The sequence below is a fragment of the Coffea eugenioides genome, chromosome 2 (assembly GCF_003713205.1).
Source record: "Coffea eugenioides isolate CCC68of chromosome 2, Ceug_1.0, whole genome shotgun sequence".
Classification (NCBI taxonomy): domain Eukaryota; kingdom Viridiplantae; phylum Streptophyta; class Magnoliopsida; order Gentianales; family Rubiaceae; genus Coffea; species Coffea eugenioides.
The window spans coordinates 7,966,119-7,984,317 of record NC_040036.1 but is presented as its reverse complement, the minus strand read 5'-3'; the positions used below and the strand labels follow the sequence as shown (position 1 = coordinate 7,984,317).

Below are 18,199 nucleotides of genomic sequence, written 5' to 3'. Positions count from 1 at the left end.
ACAAGGAATAGAATAGGGAGTAGGGGCCAATTTTCTTTCTTTCTTTCTTTCTTTTTGGGAGAAAGAAACTAAATTCAACGGCTAATAATTGGTCTTACAGGAAAGATGGTTATAAGTATCATTTTGATTCACATTCACGCTTCATCTTTCCAAACAAGTAACCAATTTTATCTTAGCTTCAAACCAGTTTGATAATATACCCAGCAGCGTTTAGATTACTCAACTTGAAATCATCATCTTAATGACTGAAAAATGACTTCTAATTTACTCCACCATCTAAATGCTTCTACAGTTTACAAATAGTACATTTCTGCCCACCTAACAAAAAATCAACACCATGTAATCCGTGGCAACTCATTAGAAGTGGGATGCACTTTCTCCTTGCTGGTGCTATGCCACGCAACATCTAGCAGCAGTACATGCCTACATCATACGCAAAATCTGCTAGTTGCTTATAATAATTCTTCAAGTGACACCGGTCATAACCTTAAAACCTTCTTGAATATTTAGCTCAAGCAAGCAAAAATAATATTTGGGAAAAACCACAAATGCGGCGCAAATGTACCCAATAATTGGTGCAGCAACTGATTGCCATCTCGTTTTACATCACGATCAAGAAAGTAAATTGTACATCAATACTATCCCATCAATACTAATGAAAAAAAAAATTAAGAGTAAGGTGGCAGCGCTGTCATGACAGATACCATCCGCTGAAACCTTAACAATCACTCCGGCCAAATCCTTCCTCAATTATTGGGATACTAAGCCAGAACCCAATGGCACTTCCAAGTTCCAATAGCACAAGCTTAAATATTACAGTTGGAGATAGAGTCCGACAGCAGCAATCTCTGTTACTCCTACCTCAACGGAGACAGGGTTTAGGCCAGGTTCATCTAATAGACTAAATGCACAAAATCCGTAGAAAGAGTGGTAAAGATCTGGCAACTGTCCGGAGGATTTACTAAAACCACCATACTGGAAAAAAAATAATAAGGAATGATGAGATTTTGCAACTCAAAATTTACATTTCTTACATACTCATTACAAGTAAAAAGCAGACGAAGCCGTCTCATATAGGAGAAGGAACAAGCTTAATCATTTTTCAATTTAAGAAACCATGGTAAAGCAATGAGATATCATTTAAAAGGCTACCATCTTCAGAAATCTTGAAGACAACCAAACGTCATCCATAAATCCAGCAATTTACTTGTTAGGGGTGGGAAAACAAGAAAACCTATTTGGAAAGAAAAAAAAACACACTTTCTGTGCCTCCTAAGAGAATAGGGACACACAAAAGGTTGTAATCTACTACTTCGGTAAAGCCTGAGAGACCTATTCATGGAACATAGTTTCTATTTGCCAAAAATGCCCTCATGCTATGAATGATTTCCCCCAACTTCCTCCCATAATCCACTGCCAGATAACTTACCGCTCCTTCTTGCAACCCATAATATTTCGAATAAGGAAATGAAGAACGCCCTGGCTACAACTATACTGTTACAGGGGACATTAGCATTGGCAGACACTTTCCTAACACTTAGGTGAGGAGAATTAGAATTGAATGGCACAAAGTAAACAGGAAATCATGAAGTTTTTGGATTGTTTGCTTCATGGGTTTTTTTTTGGGGGGTGGGGGGGTTGATTTCAATATTAATCTCGTAATTATCAATTTAGTTCTTGCCCATGCAATTGCATGTTTATTAATTGAGTTCTTTTGTACGTGCTGTACGGAGTGAGACCTTAATGATTCCTGATATATTCATAATTTACAAGATTTTACGAACTAAATAACAAACACATCTTAATACTAACAAGTCAGTAAAATCCTAGGACTGACAAACACATCTTAATAATAACAAACACATTGTATGTAGAAGAAGCCAGCACCTGGGACTGACAAGTCAGTAAAAATCCTCGTAAACCCCCTTCATCAATAAACTTCTCAGCTCCTAAGATTTTGAGAACTCCTCCTACCCTGTAGAAGTGCAGTACCAATCATGCCATCAGAAATGCAACCAAGCTCAGGAAGTTAAAATGGAAGTTTTGAACTTACCAAAATGCATAACATGTATCAGTAAGCTTGTTTGGTCTGCCTTGAAATCCACCGTCTTCTGCCTGCCTCTGAAACAGGCAAAGAAGCAATATGCTAATCATCTAAGAACAAAAGGGGACCCTGTGGGCATATTAAGTATAAACTGCTGGTTGTTTTAGAAGTATTCTCATCTATATCCATAGTGAAAGGCTAGTTGAAGTCATAAATTATGGACAGGTTTGTACAATGTTATGGAAAAATTCCTCCTCACACTCTTGTACAATGAAATAAAGTTCTTTCCTGTGCTGAATCAAGGGAATGTGCAACGCATCATTCAAAAGCTTTTAGACTCTGGGACTAACCATATTTGTTTATAGATGAAGAAAACCAACCTGCAAGCACCAGTCAACCAGCATTGGCACATCTATAATGCAAGGGGACATAACTTTAGACAATGGATCATCTGCTATGTAGCCCATCAAGCGGAGAGATGCAACAGCACAGTAGGTGGCACCCCCTGTGATACTAAGTAAAGAAACCCATGAGTATTTCACAGTATCCTACTACTATGTTTCTCTCAATTTTTCAGCATTCTCAAAAGGAGAACAAAACTGAATTAGGAAACAGGAAGTATCTCCCAGATCCAGAAGTCACTAATCATTCGAGGAGTAAATTCATATAGGAACGGCCTTGCAAAAATAATAAAAATGATCCCCCCAAGGAAAAAAGTTGAGCAACCACTACCCCGTACCAAACAACCTGCTGATAAACAGTGACGTTCTATACAAAAAAAAACAACGCTGTTAAAAACAAAAATAAACTAACAAAACAAGAATAACCTGGCAGAATAAAAATGGACAAAAAAGAATAACCTAGCAGAAAAAGACCAATGCTGTTCAACAAATAACCTGCTGCTAAAAAGATACAGCTGTTTGATTTTCAAATTGTATGTGAAAGGGAAGCAGAATAAAGCTGCATCCAACACCACTAATATTATGGGTTTAGAAAGAAAAAAACAATCGAGTACAATGACACCTAGCAAAAGAAACTGAAAAAGATAAGTTGATCAAAAACCATTGAAGACTACCAAAGAAACAAAGAGAAGTTTGTTTATTTGCAGGAAAAAAGACGAGAAAAAAACTTCAATGCGCTGAAGATCAAGCAGATGCCAAGATCATACACAATTGTGTCCACTCACCATGTGATTCCGAACCAGGAATCAACCCAAAACCACCATCATATGACTGCAAGGACAACACTTGTAAGCACATCTTAAAAGTATCTCAGATACACAATAGGAACATATGTTTGCAACTTGAATAATTAAACAAACTAAACATGGCATACAAGCTTTACATACCTGACACTTTATTATGTAATCCTTTGCTTTCTCCCTGTCCAGACCACTCCAATTGCCCAACAAAAAGCAGATGGCCACTGATACATTAAACTGTTAATATTATCTATCAGTATAAGAATTTCAATAAGAAGGACTTAAAAGCATCTTCCTCACCTGCACAAAATACAAAACGGAGATCTGTCTCTGCACCATAATGAATGGGCATAAAACTGGAAAATAGACAACAGCTTTCATCTATCAGTTTGTAATATTAGTCAAGAATCAACTGATAGATCAAAAAGAAGTGAAAAATATAGCGACTAGAATTAAGAACAACGTCAAAGCTAGAAAGATCAGACTCCTTTAGGTCATTTTATTAATCGATGCTACAATGACAAATCACAAAATCTTCAAGAAATGATTGAGGGAGGAATTTATAACAGTGATGTGGCAACTACAAATGTTAGAGTATGCATGATGCAACCAAAATTTTTTCTTCCAGTTTGACACTATTCCTGCCAAGAGTAATTTCAGAGAACAGAAATTAGCTCAAGAATGAGAAACTGTCTTCAATAAATAAGTAAACAAATAAACAATTGAGGATATAGAAGATGGATCCTAACACATAGCAGCATTTAAGAGATAAGCAAAGCTAAGCATTTTGTAGCCTTTTTTTTAATTGTTCTTCAGTGAATGAAGTGGTGCAGGTAATTTCTCAACATGTGAAAGAAATTTTCCAGCTGTGATCTAGAATGGAACAAAAGGTAGGTTGGACAAAGGTTGCAAATACTTCTTGAGATATTTGAGTCAAATTTTGTTGTTTGCCTTGCTAATTCTTTACTTTTTTTTTCCTATACTCTCTGGGGTTTGATATATGATACGCTAACAAAGATGATAAAGTCATGGTCTACAAGTAAATCATACCTACATTTTTTGCTCAAAATCACAATATGAATCAGGTAATAAATCAATATGGCAATTTGACAAGTATCCGAGGATGGAGGGGAATCCATGTTCCCCAGAAACTACAAGGCCATGAAACACATTACCTTACATGGTCCCACAAATGATGTACCCCTAAATTTAGAGTCTTAAGAATGAATTTGAGCAGAGAATTACCTCCCATCTAACTGCTGAAGGTTTTTCATTGATTTTAAAATTGACGTAAAATCAATAAGTGACAAGTCATAGCCAACAGTCTTTAATATGGCCAGAGCGCAGTACGTGCATGCCAAATGACTACCATTGGGGACTAATGCCTGCAAGCAGACACTATTGTGTTAGAAAATACATTCTAATACTGCAATATCCAAGAGAAGAAGAGAAATATATGGTTCTTCCAGCCAAGTCTAAATCCTAACTTGACTTGTAACCAGTTCTCATACCCCTTCAACATTTGATTGAAACTGAGAACTTCTTGAGCCGTGGAATCCATAAAATTGTCCTGTAGAAACACAAAATCCCACGTCAAATCTGCCACCTACAAAATATAGAAACCTATTAGATTTAAAAAGACTCTTGCGAAAGAGCTCATACCGTTGTTCAAATCATCCTTGTTCTTTGGATGAGCTTGCAAAGACAAAACCCATTTTATTACAGCGTCTTTGTCAATCTATCAGACAAAATTATAAGACAACCGTCAAACCTGAACACAATCACAATATCATCCAAAAGAATTAACTACCAATACCCAGCTTAAATTCTCCAACACATTAGAAAGTCGAAACCTTTCCCTTATATCCCTTCTTAAGCATTTCCTGGGCTTCCACAGGCTTAAGGTCTTTCTTCCATTAATTAGACTGTCCTCTTCTAGGCTTTCGCTGGGCAATTGCTATATAATAATATATTCTCTCAGCTCAAGTTGTTTAATCCGAGCAAATTAAACCCAATTTCAGCAACCATCGAGTACAATGAAGATTCAGCGTGTCGCAATTTCCGTTGCTAAAGCTACAAAGGTTGACGTCCAGTTAAGTTTCAAAATCAGTTCTTGATTCCGTACGTTTAAGATATTTAATGCGAAAATCAAGTTTAGTGTGCAGATTTTTGCCAAAATTATTGTGAAAACATAACTCGATTAATCCGTAACGAAAAGATTAGAAATTTCAATTGACATACTACTGTGGCAGCTTAATGAATTTAGTAATTGAATTCTTAGATTCTGTAAAGGGACTCAAATATTCTGTATTATTGAGCGAGTAAAAGAAGTACTCGATCGAGGGAGCCAAGAATGTCGAAGCCTATGATGGTGAAGTAGGCAAGAGTAAGGCGGTTGATTTCCTGAGTCTGGTAATCCGACGGCAGGAGATCATACATCATCTCCAGGAATCGCAAGTGCCTATCCTTGTCGAAGAATTGTGGCTCTGAATCCGAATCCCACAAGAAATCGTCCTCCTCTGCACCCATTGTTGAAGACATTATAATCTGGTGATGGTGCTCTGCCCTATTGATACTTTACTGAAAGGGGTTGGATCCAGTTTATTGTATAAGCTCAAAGAGAGTCAAGAAGGCTCTCTACATGAGTTTTAGGCAGGCTCTGGCCTTTTGTATTTTGCCGTCATGTGGCTACTGCACACGACTTCTTCAAGAATCGTTCACTTTTACGGGAAACTGGGAAACGCCGTAGATGTTTTCCTGATCCTACTATAGTCGTAGGTGGGCTCCGTTATCTACTTCAATTTAACGATTAGGAAGAATTTGTAATGAACGTTAGTTCCACTTTGGATTTATAACATATCTAGTCTATTGGGGAATGCCCTTGTTTTCAATTGGGCTTCAATTGCTGACGTGGCTCGCTTTCATTGGTTGATTGGTGATCGTTCGGCCCGTGGGAATTCTCAATTGATGGTCGTCCAGCCCGTTTGCCAATTGGACGTCTGCCTTTTTGTTTGCTTGGACTGGTAAACCGACGGCAGCTTCTCTTCTTTCTTCTTTCTCTGTCTTTCAAAACATAGCAGCATCAATCGATGTCAAGAGCTTTTCTTTGCTTTTGTCCTCTGGACAAAACTCCATTTTTTTTATGAGACCCAGAGGTCTCCCCTCAATTTCTGGCATTTGATTGTACTTGGAAGAGATTGTAATCTCAATTGGAGGGTCCGGATTTTTCCTTCTGCAGAGTGGTTGCTTAGGATTTGATGGACGATGGGCTCGAGACAGAAAAGGGCTGGTAATCTTCTTCCCCTTCCACTCCCGGTTTCTCCCAGTTCTCCCTCTTGTTCTTCTTCATCTTCCTCCCTCCCTCGAGTAGTTAGGGCTAATTTTTTCTGTTTTCCTATCATTTTCCTGATATTTCTATTTCATTGGCTAAAAGCAGCAAATCTTTTTTTTTTCTCATCTCTGTCGTGTCCTTTTGTGAAACAGTAAGGACGGGGAAGGTCAATATTTCATCTCCACTATCTGATGTGAATTTCTAGAATGCAGATATATGGTACTTTTCTTCCCCTTTCTTTCCATGATTAATGTCTCTGTTTCATTTCTGTTTTATCATTGATTTTTTATTTTTAATCAGAAGAAAAACTTTTAATATGGTCTGAGATGATGAATAATTGATGATTAGCTAGCTTTTAGATATTTATTTACTTTCTTTTTTGTATCTATTTGGTGATTTATTGTTCCATTTTTCGTTTTTGTCTTGGATTTCTTCTGGAGTTCGGAGTAAAAATGGCCACTTGTGAAAAACAACTGGTGAGTGAAAATGTAAGTTTGCTGCATCAATCTGATTTAATTTTTCCCTCTTCCACGCCTGGTTTAGGATTTGATGGATGATTTTTTTTCCTTTTTTTTTTGTTCTTTTGGTGCTACTTTTCCAAGTATATTATTGGTTGTTGTTACAGGAAGGAATATGAAAACTTGAAGTTGACATCTCTAAGAAGTAGTTAAAGCTGGTAATATTTATTTGTGTTCTACTATTTATACTATAAACCAATGTCTTTTTCTATAAATGGTTTCTCTCACCTAATTTAGCCTATTTTTGTTTATTGAGGTTGTTGTCAGAGAAAGGATAAAGGTAAAAGTGATTGGAAGAATGAGCAAATTTCTTCCAGTGTTTTGTGTTTTGGGTTTTATTGTGTTTGTCAAAGAAAATTAGATACGAGTATCTTTTTCTTCTGTATCTTCTTTTTTTCCCTTGGCTGGCAAACATAATGAATCTGTTATATAAACTACTTGGTATTCTTCGTAATGTCAAGATTTGGGAAGCTGTATGATGAAATCTTTATTTCATAGTCGATTTTTCTGGTTTTGTGGTTTTAACGTGCAAAGTGAAATCATTATTATGACTAACTTCCTTGAAGATGTTTTGATCAGTTCATGATTCATGAGATACATAGTTATGTGAATTACATAAATGGAGTTTCAAAAGCAAAATCCATTTAATCTACTATGAAGATACCATCTTTCCTCTTTTAAATTACTAAAAAAACTTGGCTCGATCTTTGACTGGAAAAATTATGTTCAGAAAATAGTATTCCTATGCGTCATACAATTGACATTTGATGTTGGACCTAATATTGCATTTTTTTTTAAAAAAAAAAGAAAAATTGGAAAATAATGCATAGGAACTTCTCTAGAATTTGCTTCCACATATATGTACAATGTTTTGTTCCCTTTGGGGAAATTTCATCAGTGACATTATTTTTATTGATTGATTTCTGTTGGTAAGACTAGCTTTTATACTCTCTCAATAGATTTCTTCTCTTGTTTCTGTTATCGCCATTTTTTTTTTTGTGGATTCTTCTTTCTTCTAAGCAACTTTAAAGGTTCTTTTCTTTATATGAATATGTTATTATTGGGGTACATCTAATCCTAATCCTACTTCTGTAGCAGGAAATGACCATACATTGGGTTTTGTTACTGGTGGGTCTGCTCATGTGCAAATGCAACTTAGCACCAAAGAGTGTGAGAGTCTGGGATTAACTGGTCTGGCTCTCTGCTTAGACTGCAACACCTTTGCTGAGTATGTCAAGGACCAAGGTTGTACCTTTTTTATTATATGAATTTTGTTGATCCTCAGATATTTATGGTTTTTGGTGGATTTTACTTCTGGGTTTTGATGGGTTTTTTGAATTGATTACTTGCTGGTAAGTACATGGGTTGTAAAATGGTAATATTTGGGATTCTTGTTTCTGTACTATAGCTGATTGGTTGTCAAAATTAACGAATAGTGGGAGATAGATGCAATTCTTATTGCTTTTAGTTGATTTAAGGTCTGGGTTTTTTTTTGTTTGGATTTATGAATTGCTTATTTATATGTGAGATGTCAATGGTGATAATTTGGAAGGAGAACTTGAAAAAGGCTATGTTTTTATACAAATCAGATCGAGAGACTATGCTTATAACAGTAAATAAGTGTATTTTGACTTTTGTTGTTTTCACTATAATTTTTTGTGATTAAGTTTTGTCAAAATATGGATGGGTAAATAGTATTTTGGAAGATTTCTCTTTTTTCTTTTTGTGCCTCAGATAGCTTAAGGATAATCGCATAAATCGAAATAAGATCCTCATTGGGATTCTTAAATTATCTCATGCAATTAGTGGCGTTAAATTGTAATCTGTAGAATTCCAAGTAACTAGCCTGGATTATGGTAATGGTTCAGTTTTGTTGCTCTTGAGGATTATGGTAATTGCACCTGAGCTGACGATGATCAAGACATGCAAGAACAATAGTTCTACGATCATGATTTCCTAAGTTATGACTTGTAGTTCATTATATTTGATGATTAGGACCATACGCATTAAATTGGAATATTCTATTGGCATCCTTTATTGTACCAAATGAAGTACTATCAAGACAAATTCTGAATGGAAATATGTCATTTTTTGAAACCTATACCGGAGAACCCTTATTCTTCAACCCTTTTACATCCATTCTGGTGAATTTGAAAAATTTAAATAGCTGAAACTTGTGTAAAAGAATTCATCAATTATATAATGACTTAGATTTGTTAAAGAATTTTGGATTGTAAGATTACAATAAACTTTTTGAACATTCTGCAATAATTTACTTAAGAGGAAGAAAATTGCTCATGTCATCAAGAAATCCTAGATGTTTGACAAGATCTGCATTTAACATATCCAGTTTAGATGGCAACTTATATAGATTTCTGTATAATATTGGAATGATCTTTTTGAGCATTCCGCAAATAATATACTCAAGTAGAATATGATAATCTGGAAAACCCGATGTTTGAAAAGACTCCGGATGCAGTTTAGATTTGTCAGTGCCTCTCAGAAATCTGCCCCTTGGCTTTACCTTAGGCTTAGAGATGGCTTGCTGGATTGGTCTATTTTTATCTATTGATTTTCATTGTGAATTTTTGTGTCCAAAGCTTGGTTTTGACTTTCTTGGTTTTGCATCTGCATCACCACATGAAGCTGCAGCCGGGGAAAACTTCATTGACAGAGTTTTCATTATGGGTCTATAGAGACTGCATTTTGGAAATCTCTTTTGTATGTGGATAGGATTATATGTTATTTTAAAGTTTCTTTTATGCAAAAAAAAAAGGAAAAAGAAAAAGAAAAAAAGATGTTAAATTTGTTGTATGTTGTTGACGTAAAACATATCTTGCATCTGCAATATTTTCATTGTGTAATTATTTGATTTGGTTTTTCAAAACTCTTTCATTGTCGTAATAAGATTTTAGACACGAGATAATGGCTTGTTTCTCTTATCAGTTATATGTAGATCTTTAGTCCATATTATGTTGAATCCTGTATCTCTTGCTATTATGTAGTCATCTTTATCGTGTTGAATCCTATTTCTCTTGCTATTATGTGGTCGTTTCTATATTTTACAATTAAATAGGCTTCTTATCCGACATATTTGAGTATTGCTCTCAAAAAGTTGAGCTTCCTCTTGAATTTGTTCATGAGTGGCACATTTTTTATGCACATCAAATCATGGCAAATACAGTTAGTCGATGCAAGATGACGTTACATGGTATATATTACTTTGAAATTTATGACATTGCCAATCCTATTCAATTAGTAGGTAAAGCAAAAAATGACTTTTCGTCACTTAGTCACTAAGTTAAAATTATGGCTTATTTTCGCTGCTTAATAAAATTACAAAAACCTAATCCTAAAGATTTTGGTGCACCTTTATATAACTTTTCATGCTTATTATCTAAATTTGAATAATTGGACATTTTTGGGCAAGTCTAAAAGTTACACTGCGCATCGCGCGGTGTTATCCTCCTAGTCTCAACATAACATACAATGAACCAAAGAGTACACCAAAGAGGGTTACTGTTCACTTTTCGTCGTCATCACGTGCTGCTCACGTGAGTTATCTAAATTGGTTCTTCTCGGTGCTCCAACATCGCCCATGGATTTCTGATGGGATCAGAGGCTCATGTGATTTTCTTTCTTCTTTCGTCTCTCGCTGCTGCGATGTCTTGAGCTACCCGAAGAACCTTGCCTAAAATGATGATTGGCCCGATTTACCATCTTTATCTGCTGGATATTGGCAATGAATGCTGCTCTAAATTTCAACATAACATATTTTCGCTTCCTACCGGCTCGGAGATCTTCACCCTTTCTTCACCTTGGTTTTCAGATTGGTTTCTCTTTCTAGGGTTTTCACATTTTTTTTCTGTCTAGCTTCTCTTTTCTCCCCATCCTTTCCTTGCAGGCTCTAATTGTGGCTTCCTTTCTTGCGTACTTCCATCTTCTACCCTAAAACCTCAACCCTTCTTATTGTGATATCATTATGTGATGATATTATTATTCGATTTTGGGGGTGTTCATATGTGATTTTTGGGGGTTGTTCTTTGTTTTTCATTTCCTATTCTTTTGGTTTTGGGTGTTTGTGTCTTTTTATTTCCTTGATTTTTCATGTATCTGCTTTTCCACTTTTAGTAGGTTTCCCTATATTTGGATTTGGCCATTGCTCTATCTACATGAAACTTAGGCGTATGGAATTATTATGTGATTTTTAGGGATTGTTTCTTGTTTTTCCATTTCCTTTTCTTTTGCTTCTGGATGTTTGCTTGTATCTTTTTACTTGCTTTCGTCTTTTCTTTATTTTGTCCTGGTTACTATCAGTTTGCTTCAAGTAGAATGGGTTCTCAGAGCTGCACCGCCTCCGTAGCTGACCACACACAAGGTAACTCACGACTCTGCCTTCCTTACTTTCCTTTTTTTTTTGGTCTATTTTTGAGTGATCCGAACTTTTTTTTTTTGCTTAGAGATTACATAAAAAGCAATTATTACATCAATGGCTGGCCATAGCCAACAACAACATATTTTGTCATTGGTTATTCCACGACCTTACCCCTCCTTCCTTCACTTTTATATTCTTAGTGGTCTCTCGATGCTCTGTGGTTTGTTTTTGCCCTTTATACCCAAACGACATATTTTGATTTCTCCTGGCTGCTAGGGACTCTTGAAAAACAAAGCTAATGATTAAGTGTTTTCCATTTCATTATAGGAGAAATAATTGCAGGAACAAAACAACTTCTTGTCAAAGCAGGTACATTGGATAGACTTAATTTTTTGCATCTTTAGATGCATTTTTCCCCTTATTTTTACTGTTCCAACTCTCATCCTAAGTGCAAAGAAAGTAATCATTTGTTCATTATTCGCACCTCCAATTTGAGTTAAAGGAAAATGAGAACATAGTCACGGTATGCTGCTCATCTGCAATATGAGCCACTGCCTGAATTAGTGTCCTTTTCTTCCTTAAAATTAGGTACTGTCTCTGTAAATCTCTTGCCACTATTCTGTGTAAATAGACACATTTCGATCCCAGTAATTCTTATGCAACTTTTGATCTACTGCTATTGCAGAAAGACCAGTGAACGCTAGGCTGCAACCCACCAAATTTAAAAGATCTTTGTCACTGTGCTTTTGAAAATTATGATATTAAGAGATATTCTTCACCTTGAAGAAAAATCCGTTTCGTGTTTTCAAGACAATTATAGATGCATATGACTAAACATTCTCCAATTGCCACTGAAACTGAATATTTGAATCACTTCCTCAACTGATGTTGTTAGATTATTTATTTTATATTCTTCCAATTTTAGTTGTATTTTATTAGCAATATTGATGTGATTAAGGAATTTTTTACACTTTTCCTGTGTATTTTCCTTGCAGGCAAATGGACCCTTAGGCAAAGTGGATGGAGGAGATGGTGGTGATGCGAACTTGTTCATACCATCTTGGCTGGTTTATCTCATGAGTAAATAATGACTAAGGAGGGGAAACTTCTTTTTGCTTTCAAGCCAGAAAAGTTACTTGTCAAAATAATTATGTTTTTAATTTTTTTTTATTCAGTGCCAAACATGCCTATCTTAATGAGGTAGGTATTATGTGCATGATACTATGTATTTCATGTTTGCGATCGTTGATAAGAAAATACTTGACACTTTCATATAGTACTTTAATACCAAAAGAAAAAGAAAGTGTCTTATGTGAGTTCTGTTTTTGGCTGGTGTGTAAGTCTTATTTCAAGGCCAACATATGAGGCTGTTTATTTGTATGTTTCATTCGAAAGCTTACTTCTGCATTTTGGTTGATGGCCTTGGAGTAAAGCAAATACATGGATTTCTTTCTGAAGACTTTTATTCAAAGAAAAACTAGGAGCAGTGAGTTCTTGCTATGTATGTGTGTTCGTTATTTACTTAAAGCATTTGGATTAATAGTGAGTATTTTACACATTGAATTCAGAACTCCCATGTAACATTTTTATGTCAATTTTAGTTCTGGTGCTATGTCAACCTTGATTTGATATGTGAAGCCCATGCCCAGACCTATGTAATGACCAAAGTCATGAAATTGATGCAAAATAGGTAAAAAGGGGAACTAAATGAGTTGAAGAGATGTGAGAGTTTGGTCTATAATGGATTGGAAGAAGTATAAGGAGGCAAGTGAAAGGAACAGGGGTTATTGGCTTGAGGATGCAGTGGAAATCTCATGTAGTAAGAGCTTTAGTTATTAGTATAGATTCTATTTAATAGGAACTTCGGTCGGTTATTGAAATTAATGACCTTACAAGGATAAAATGGTATCCTTTGCAAACTTATCTTAACAGATTTATAAATATGTCTTCACAGTTTTTCGTCTCAATTATGTGCTTGCCTTTTTTTTTTATGGGTTAAAAAGAACCATTCCCGAGAGGGGGAAAGAATGATCGATGCCTTGTATATTTTGCAAAGAAAGACACTGGGACTTGCATTTTGATATGTCATATGAATGATTTAGCAGTCATTTATTGTGCTGCTTCTTGTTGTTTCATTTTGCTTACATGAGGTTTGCCCTATGCAACTACCATGATAATCCTGCAGAGCTGTCTAATGAGTTATCCAGGTCCATTTGTGCTCCTTCCATCCATTGCTAATATTTGCCATTCATTTAACAGGTTAGCAAATTTGATATATAGTTAATCTTTTTCTACAATTTCTTGGCTATTTGGACAATCTGTTCTGCTTCTTTTCTTTTTATTTGAAGAATTTATTTTTCAGTAATTTTATTACTGTATGCTGTTTGGATTTTATTTTGTAATTTTGGCTATCAAAAATAGTTTTTAAGTAGTAATTGTTTTTGCTTCTTTTGCTCAAGCATCATTACACTGAGAGGGTTAAGCATCGTTTGTTATTTTCTATAAGGTTCTGATGGTAGCTTACTTGGATCTATTTGTAATTGTTTTTGAATTTCTTTATGTTGCATTCTGTCCTGGGGAATTCATACACTATATATACCTGTCCTAGAAGATTATTTCTTGAATTTTCGTCTTCCTCTATTTTGCAACATAATTACTTTATATTCTTATGTCTTGTAGAAAATTCCGGATCACACTGATTAAAAATTAGTTGAGCATCGGACTCCGGTCATTGTTCTTACAAGCGGAACTAGAGTTTACAGTATTGGAAACAGGAAAAGATAGATTTCATTGGAAATGTAGCGACTTTGTTGCAGATCATAACCTCCAAGAAGGAGACGTTCTACTATTTCTTCCTGAATCTCACACTTTGTTTGCTTTGTTAATCTTTGAAACCAATGGAGTAGAAATTATTTACCCCTGGCATCACACGTTCATGATTTAATTAAATATTATGTTCGTAGATTCTGCATTATCAATGAAATTGGTCGTCCGATGTAATGAAATGATTTGTGGTTCGTACTTAAGACTGACTTCAGTAGATTTAACCTTTTTCCACTTCCACTTTTATCCCCCTTGTTGTCTCTGTGATGAACTTGGAATTTGCACTCTTGGTCTCGGAAGTCCTATTCCCTTCTATTCATTCCTTTATTCTGTTATTAGTTTTTTTACTAGGATCAAATGGTTAACTTTCCTCCTACTGTGTATTATGCATGCAATAAATTTCCATTTACGGTTTTGCTTTTGGACTGTAAGCAATTCCAATTCCTTCCGGAGCATAAATATAATATTGTCTAATTCATGAGGTTTATGTATTCCAATCAGTAAAGAACACGTACCGCGACCACAAGGTACCTAATTCAATGACAATAATATCGCCATTCATGTATTGTCTACTTATCCAAGGGTTGACGGCAGAAGCGCTATCTATTCCACCGCCGCCCAACGCTGCGGTTATGCCTCCTAGTACTTTAGAATTGGACATGGCAAAGGACCAAGTCAAAAACTACATAGAATACATGCGCAAAGTAAATTAAATGAAACCATAGAGTGTTGCTATAACACATTTCCCTAAAATCTTGTATAGTGCCACTAATTCCATCTTTTCTTATAGTGGTACTCCAGTTACGGGCTACTGATTTTTGTCATTTTCGTTTTTGGTCCATAGGAGGGGCTCTCTTGAATAAAGTATATTGCTTGTGCGTCTACTTTTTCTCAGGCACCTACTACAGTTGAATTTTATTCTTCTCTTCCACGTAGTTATTCAGCAAGAAAGAATAGCTGTCACGTTCACCTTTCGCTTGGAGTCCGAGGATATTTTGGGTTGAGACTTATTAGAGAGATTATCTTCCTCTTAAGTCAACCAAAATTAGGCAATTATTGTTCGCTTCCAGAAACTGTAAAAGTTCTAGGAAAAAGAAATATGTTATTGATTTTGTCAATTCTATGATGAAAGTTCTTTTCACTGGATGAATATCATGAATGTAATTAGTTTTTTTTCTTTTTTTTTTTTTGGGTTGGGAAGAGGAGAGGGCAAAAGGTCATCTCTTCATTTAGCTTACTATTGTCCATACCTTAAGGGCCTCAAGAGGAAAATTCCATAACACGAGTTTTGGGATTGCAAATAAGTCGAATTGAGTCAAATTTTGATCTAATTAAATCTAGTCTCGACGAAATTGTACCAAATTTAAACTTGATTTCGAGCTTGACAAATTCTCAATTTAAAGTTTAAACTCAAATTCGAGTTAAGTCGAGCTCGAACTCCAGTTTTAAAAAAATAATTATTTTATTTTTTAAAAATAAATAAAATAGTAATTTTTTAAAACAAATAATAACATATTATGAAATGTATGTAATTTCACTATATGTATATATATATAATCGAATTAACTCATGAGTTAACAAAACTTGAGTTCTAACTCGATTTGATCAGTTCGAGTTCAAATTGAAATTAGTGTTAAATAATTTCAAATTGAATTTTGACTCGAACTATGGGCGAGTAGCTGGATTTGCATATAGCTCAAATGATCTGTCATTTGCTCTCAATGCTAACGAATGAAAAAAGTTAGGCAATCAAAAAATATTGGGAAAAACGTCAATTTTGTCCTCAAACTATTTCACTAAAGCCTATTTGATCTCTTAACCTTTTGTCGTATGAATTAAATCCTTTAATTAAAATTCTTATGCCAATTGAGGACCTATACGGTGTCACCGTCCAAAACACATGTTTCTGTACACAAACCAACGGCGAGAGAGGCAGGGGCTTTTTTGGAAGTAAAAAGATACGATTTCTACGAAAGCAAGACACCAACCACTTTGTTCTTGCCTGTTCCATGCTAAAGACCAATACAGTATCTGTCACAGTTTCATTCCCTTCCTTTCTATCTTCCTTGGTGAAATTTTGGAAATCATTTTCATTATTCCTAAAACCAGAAGAGAAAAAGGAAAATCTTTCTGTCAAAATTAAGAAAATTCAACACCAGCATGATTAGTCCTTAAGTTCACAAAACCCAGATGTTTAATTTCTACCACAATAACAAAGCAAACTTCACTGAGGCATTTCATCGAACACCTTTGCCGCATTTAATCATTACTAGCAATTTTTATCATCCGTTGCAGGTATGTCAGAATTAATTGGAATCGATTTGGACCCTGAGGACTTCGCCTCCTCAATTCCCTTAAAAAAGGTCCCATACGGCGATGTTTATGAGCCTTCCAGGGCCGGCGACGTTGATCGGTTGAAGTACTTGTTGGAGTCCGGTATCAACGTAAATGCTTGGGACCAATGGGATTCGGTGGCCCTTTACTAGCCTTGCCTTGTGGGGCATACGGATACAGCTAGGATGCTTTTGGAAAGCGGGGCCATTTGCTCCGAGCACATGTTTGATGGCGATCGCTGTCATTATGCCGCACTTAATCTTAAAGTTAGGAAGCTATTGAAAGCATTTGAAGCTCGCCCGCCTCCTTTGGGGCCTTCGCAGGCTGCAGTGAGGGAGACCTTCTGGGGTGTTCGGCTAATAAGGCTTATTTGGAGCAACTGGATGGCCAAGCTCAATTTCCAATTCCAGGTCTGATTTGAATGTTTTGTTTTTGTTCTTGCCTATTTCCAATTCCTGTTTTTGAAGATTAATCCTAATTTTGCTCACCTATTTCGCTTGCAAAGGTTTCTCCAAATTTGGATACAAAATGATTGGTGTCTTGCTTCCCATAAAAATCATATTTTTTTACTTCCAAAAAAGCTCCTGTCTCGTCGTTGGTTTGTGTACAAAAACATGTGTTTTGGGGAGTGATACCGTATAGGTCCTCAATTGGCACAAAAATTTTAGTTAAAGGGCTTAATTCATGCGATAAAAAATTAAGGGACCAAATCGGTTTTAGTGAAATAATTTGAGGATTAAATTGGCATATTTCCCAAAAACATTTGCAATTTTTCTTGAAAAGATGATTACTTCGTACTGTATGCAAGTTGAGCAGCAGAATAGTGGAACAACCACATTCACAAACCCGTGATGCCGTGACAGAAAATGACAAATAATTTGTCGACAAAGGTCTGCAAAAGTCACATTGTTGTCCGGACGACGCACCCTACCTTGGCCACAATTCTTTAGGATTAAAATTAGGGTAAGCGCAAGTTTGATGCTCGCTCCATGCATTGTTTTGCGATCAGTCATTTTTTTTTTTAATCTTTACTCGACCTGTATATTAGCATATATCCAATAATTGAGTACTTGCTCAAAAAGGGTCGGGTAAACAGTACCCATTCTATACTCATTTATTATTTATTTTTTTGAAAATAATTTATACTAATTTAATTTTGTAAATAGTACCTTGTTTAAATATATATTCCACACCAATTAAAATTTTTCTAAAAAACATAAGATCATAACCTCTAAAAATGAATATTATAAACTAACCATAGTCTCTCATATTTATAGTACAATTTGTTTAATGAAATTGCTCAATTAGCACTAAAAATATTATTTTGTAGTATATGTATAAAAATTAAAAAAATAAATAATATATATGCGGGACAAATTGAATACCCGCAAATTTTAATCTTGTGACCCTAATTCGTCTCACATATAAGTGGATACCCTACCCTTTTTTGATCCGATTAAATACTGTGGATTTTGGTACCATATTTTTCAGATCGAATCGGATTGAATATGATTTGTTTTCAAGTTAGCGGGTGTTTTTGCCCACCCCTAGTTAAATGATTAAAATACCTATT

General features: G+C 35.4%; 2 protein-coding genes and 1 long non-coding RNA gene across 10 annotated transcripts; 2 read left to right on the top strand and 1 right to left on the bottom strand.

Annotated features, from left to right (window-relative positions):
- Window positions 1-482: 482 nt before the first annotated feature.
- On the bottom strand, window positions 483-5,924 carry LOC113760422 (geranylgeranyl transferase type-1 subunit beta-like). Its single transcript, XM_027302988.1, has 11 exons — window positions 5,580-5,924; window positions 4,908-4,983; window positions 4,757-4,815; window positions 4,491-4,630; window positions 3,546-3,601; window positions 3,393-3,469; window positions 3,231-3,276; window positions 2,425-2,549; window positions 2,054-2,121; window positions 1,888-1,975; window positions 483-975 (listed from the first exon to the last, which is right to left on the bottom strand). Exons 1-11 carry the CDS (start codon window positions 5,784-5,786, stop codon window positions 814-816), a joined length of 1,104 nt encoding a protein of 367 aa, XP_027158789.1. The 5' UTR covers window positions 5,787-5,924; the 3' UTR covers window positions 483-813.
- A 179-nt stretch (window positions 5,925-6,103) lies between these two features.
- LOC113762727 lies at window positions 6,104-14,452 on the top strand. Of its 8 annotated transcripts, none has more exons than XR_003467256.1 (8): window positions 6,104-6,534; window positions 6,729-6,795; window positions 7,017-7,064; window positions 7,202-7,252; window positions 8,193-8,339; window positions 11,412-11,472; window positions 11,797-11,838; window positions 12,465-14,452. It is a non-coding gene; the product is annotated as an uncharacterized LOC113762727 (long non-coding RNA). The 8 variants fall into 8 exon arrangements; XR_003467252.1 differs by having other exon boundaries at window positions 9,741-11,472; XR_003467250.1 differs by having other exon boundaries at window positions 8,193-11,472; window positions 12,465-13,728; window positions 14,149-14,452.
- Window positions 14,453-16,589: 2,137 nt separating this feature from the next.
- LOC113755632 (BTB/POZ domain-containing protein At2g04740-like) lies at window positions 16,590-17,042 on the top strand. The gene is made up of 2 exons (XM_027299591.1): window positions 16,590-16,728; window positions 16,807-17,042. Exons 1-2 carry the CDS (start codon window positions 16,590-16,592, stop codon window positions 17,040-17,042), a joined length of 375 nt encoding a protein of 124 aa, XP_027155392.1.
- The last annotated feature ends 1,157 nt before the right edge of the window (window positions 17,043-18,199 follow it).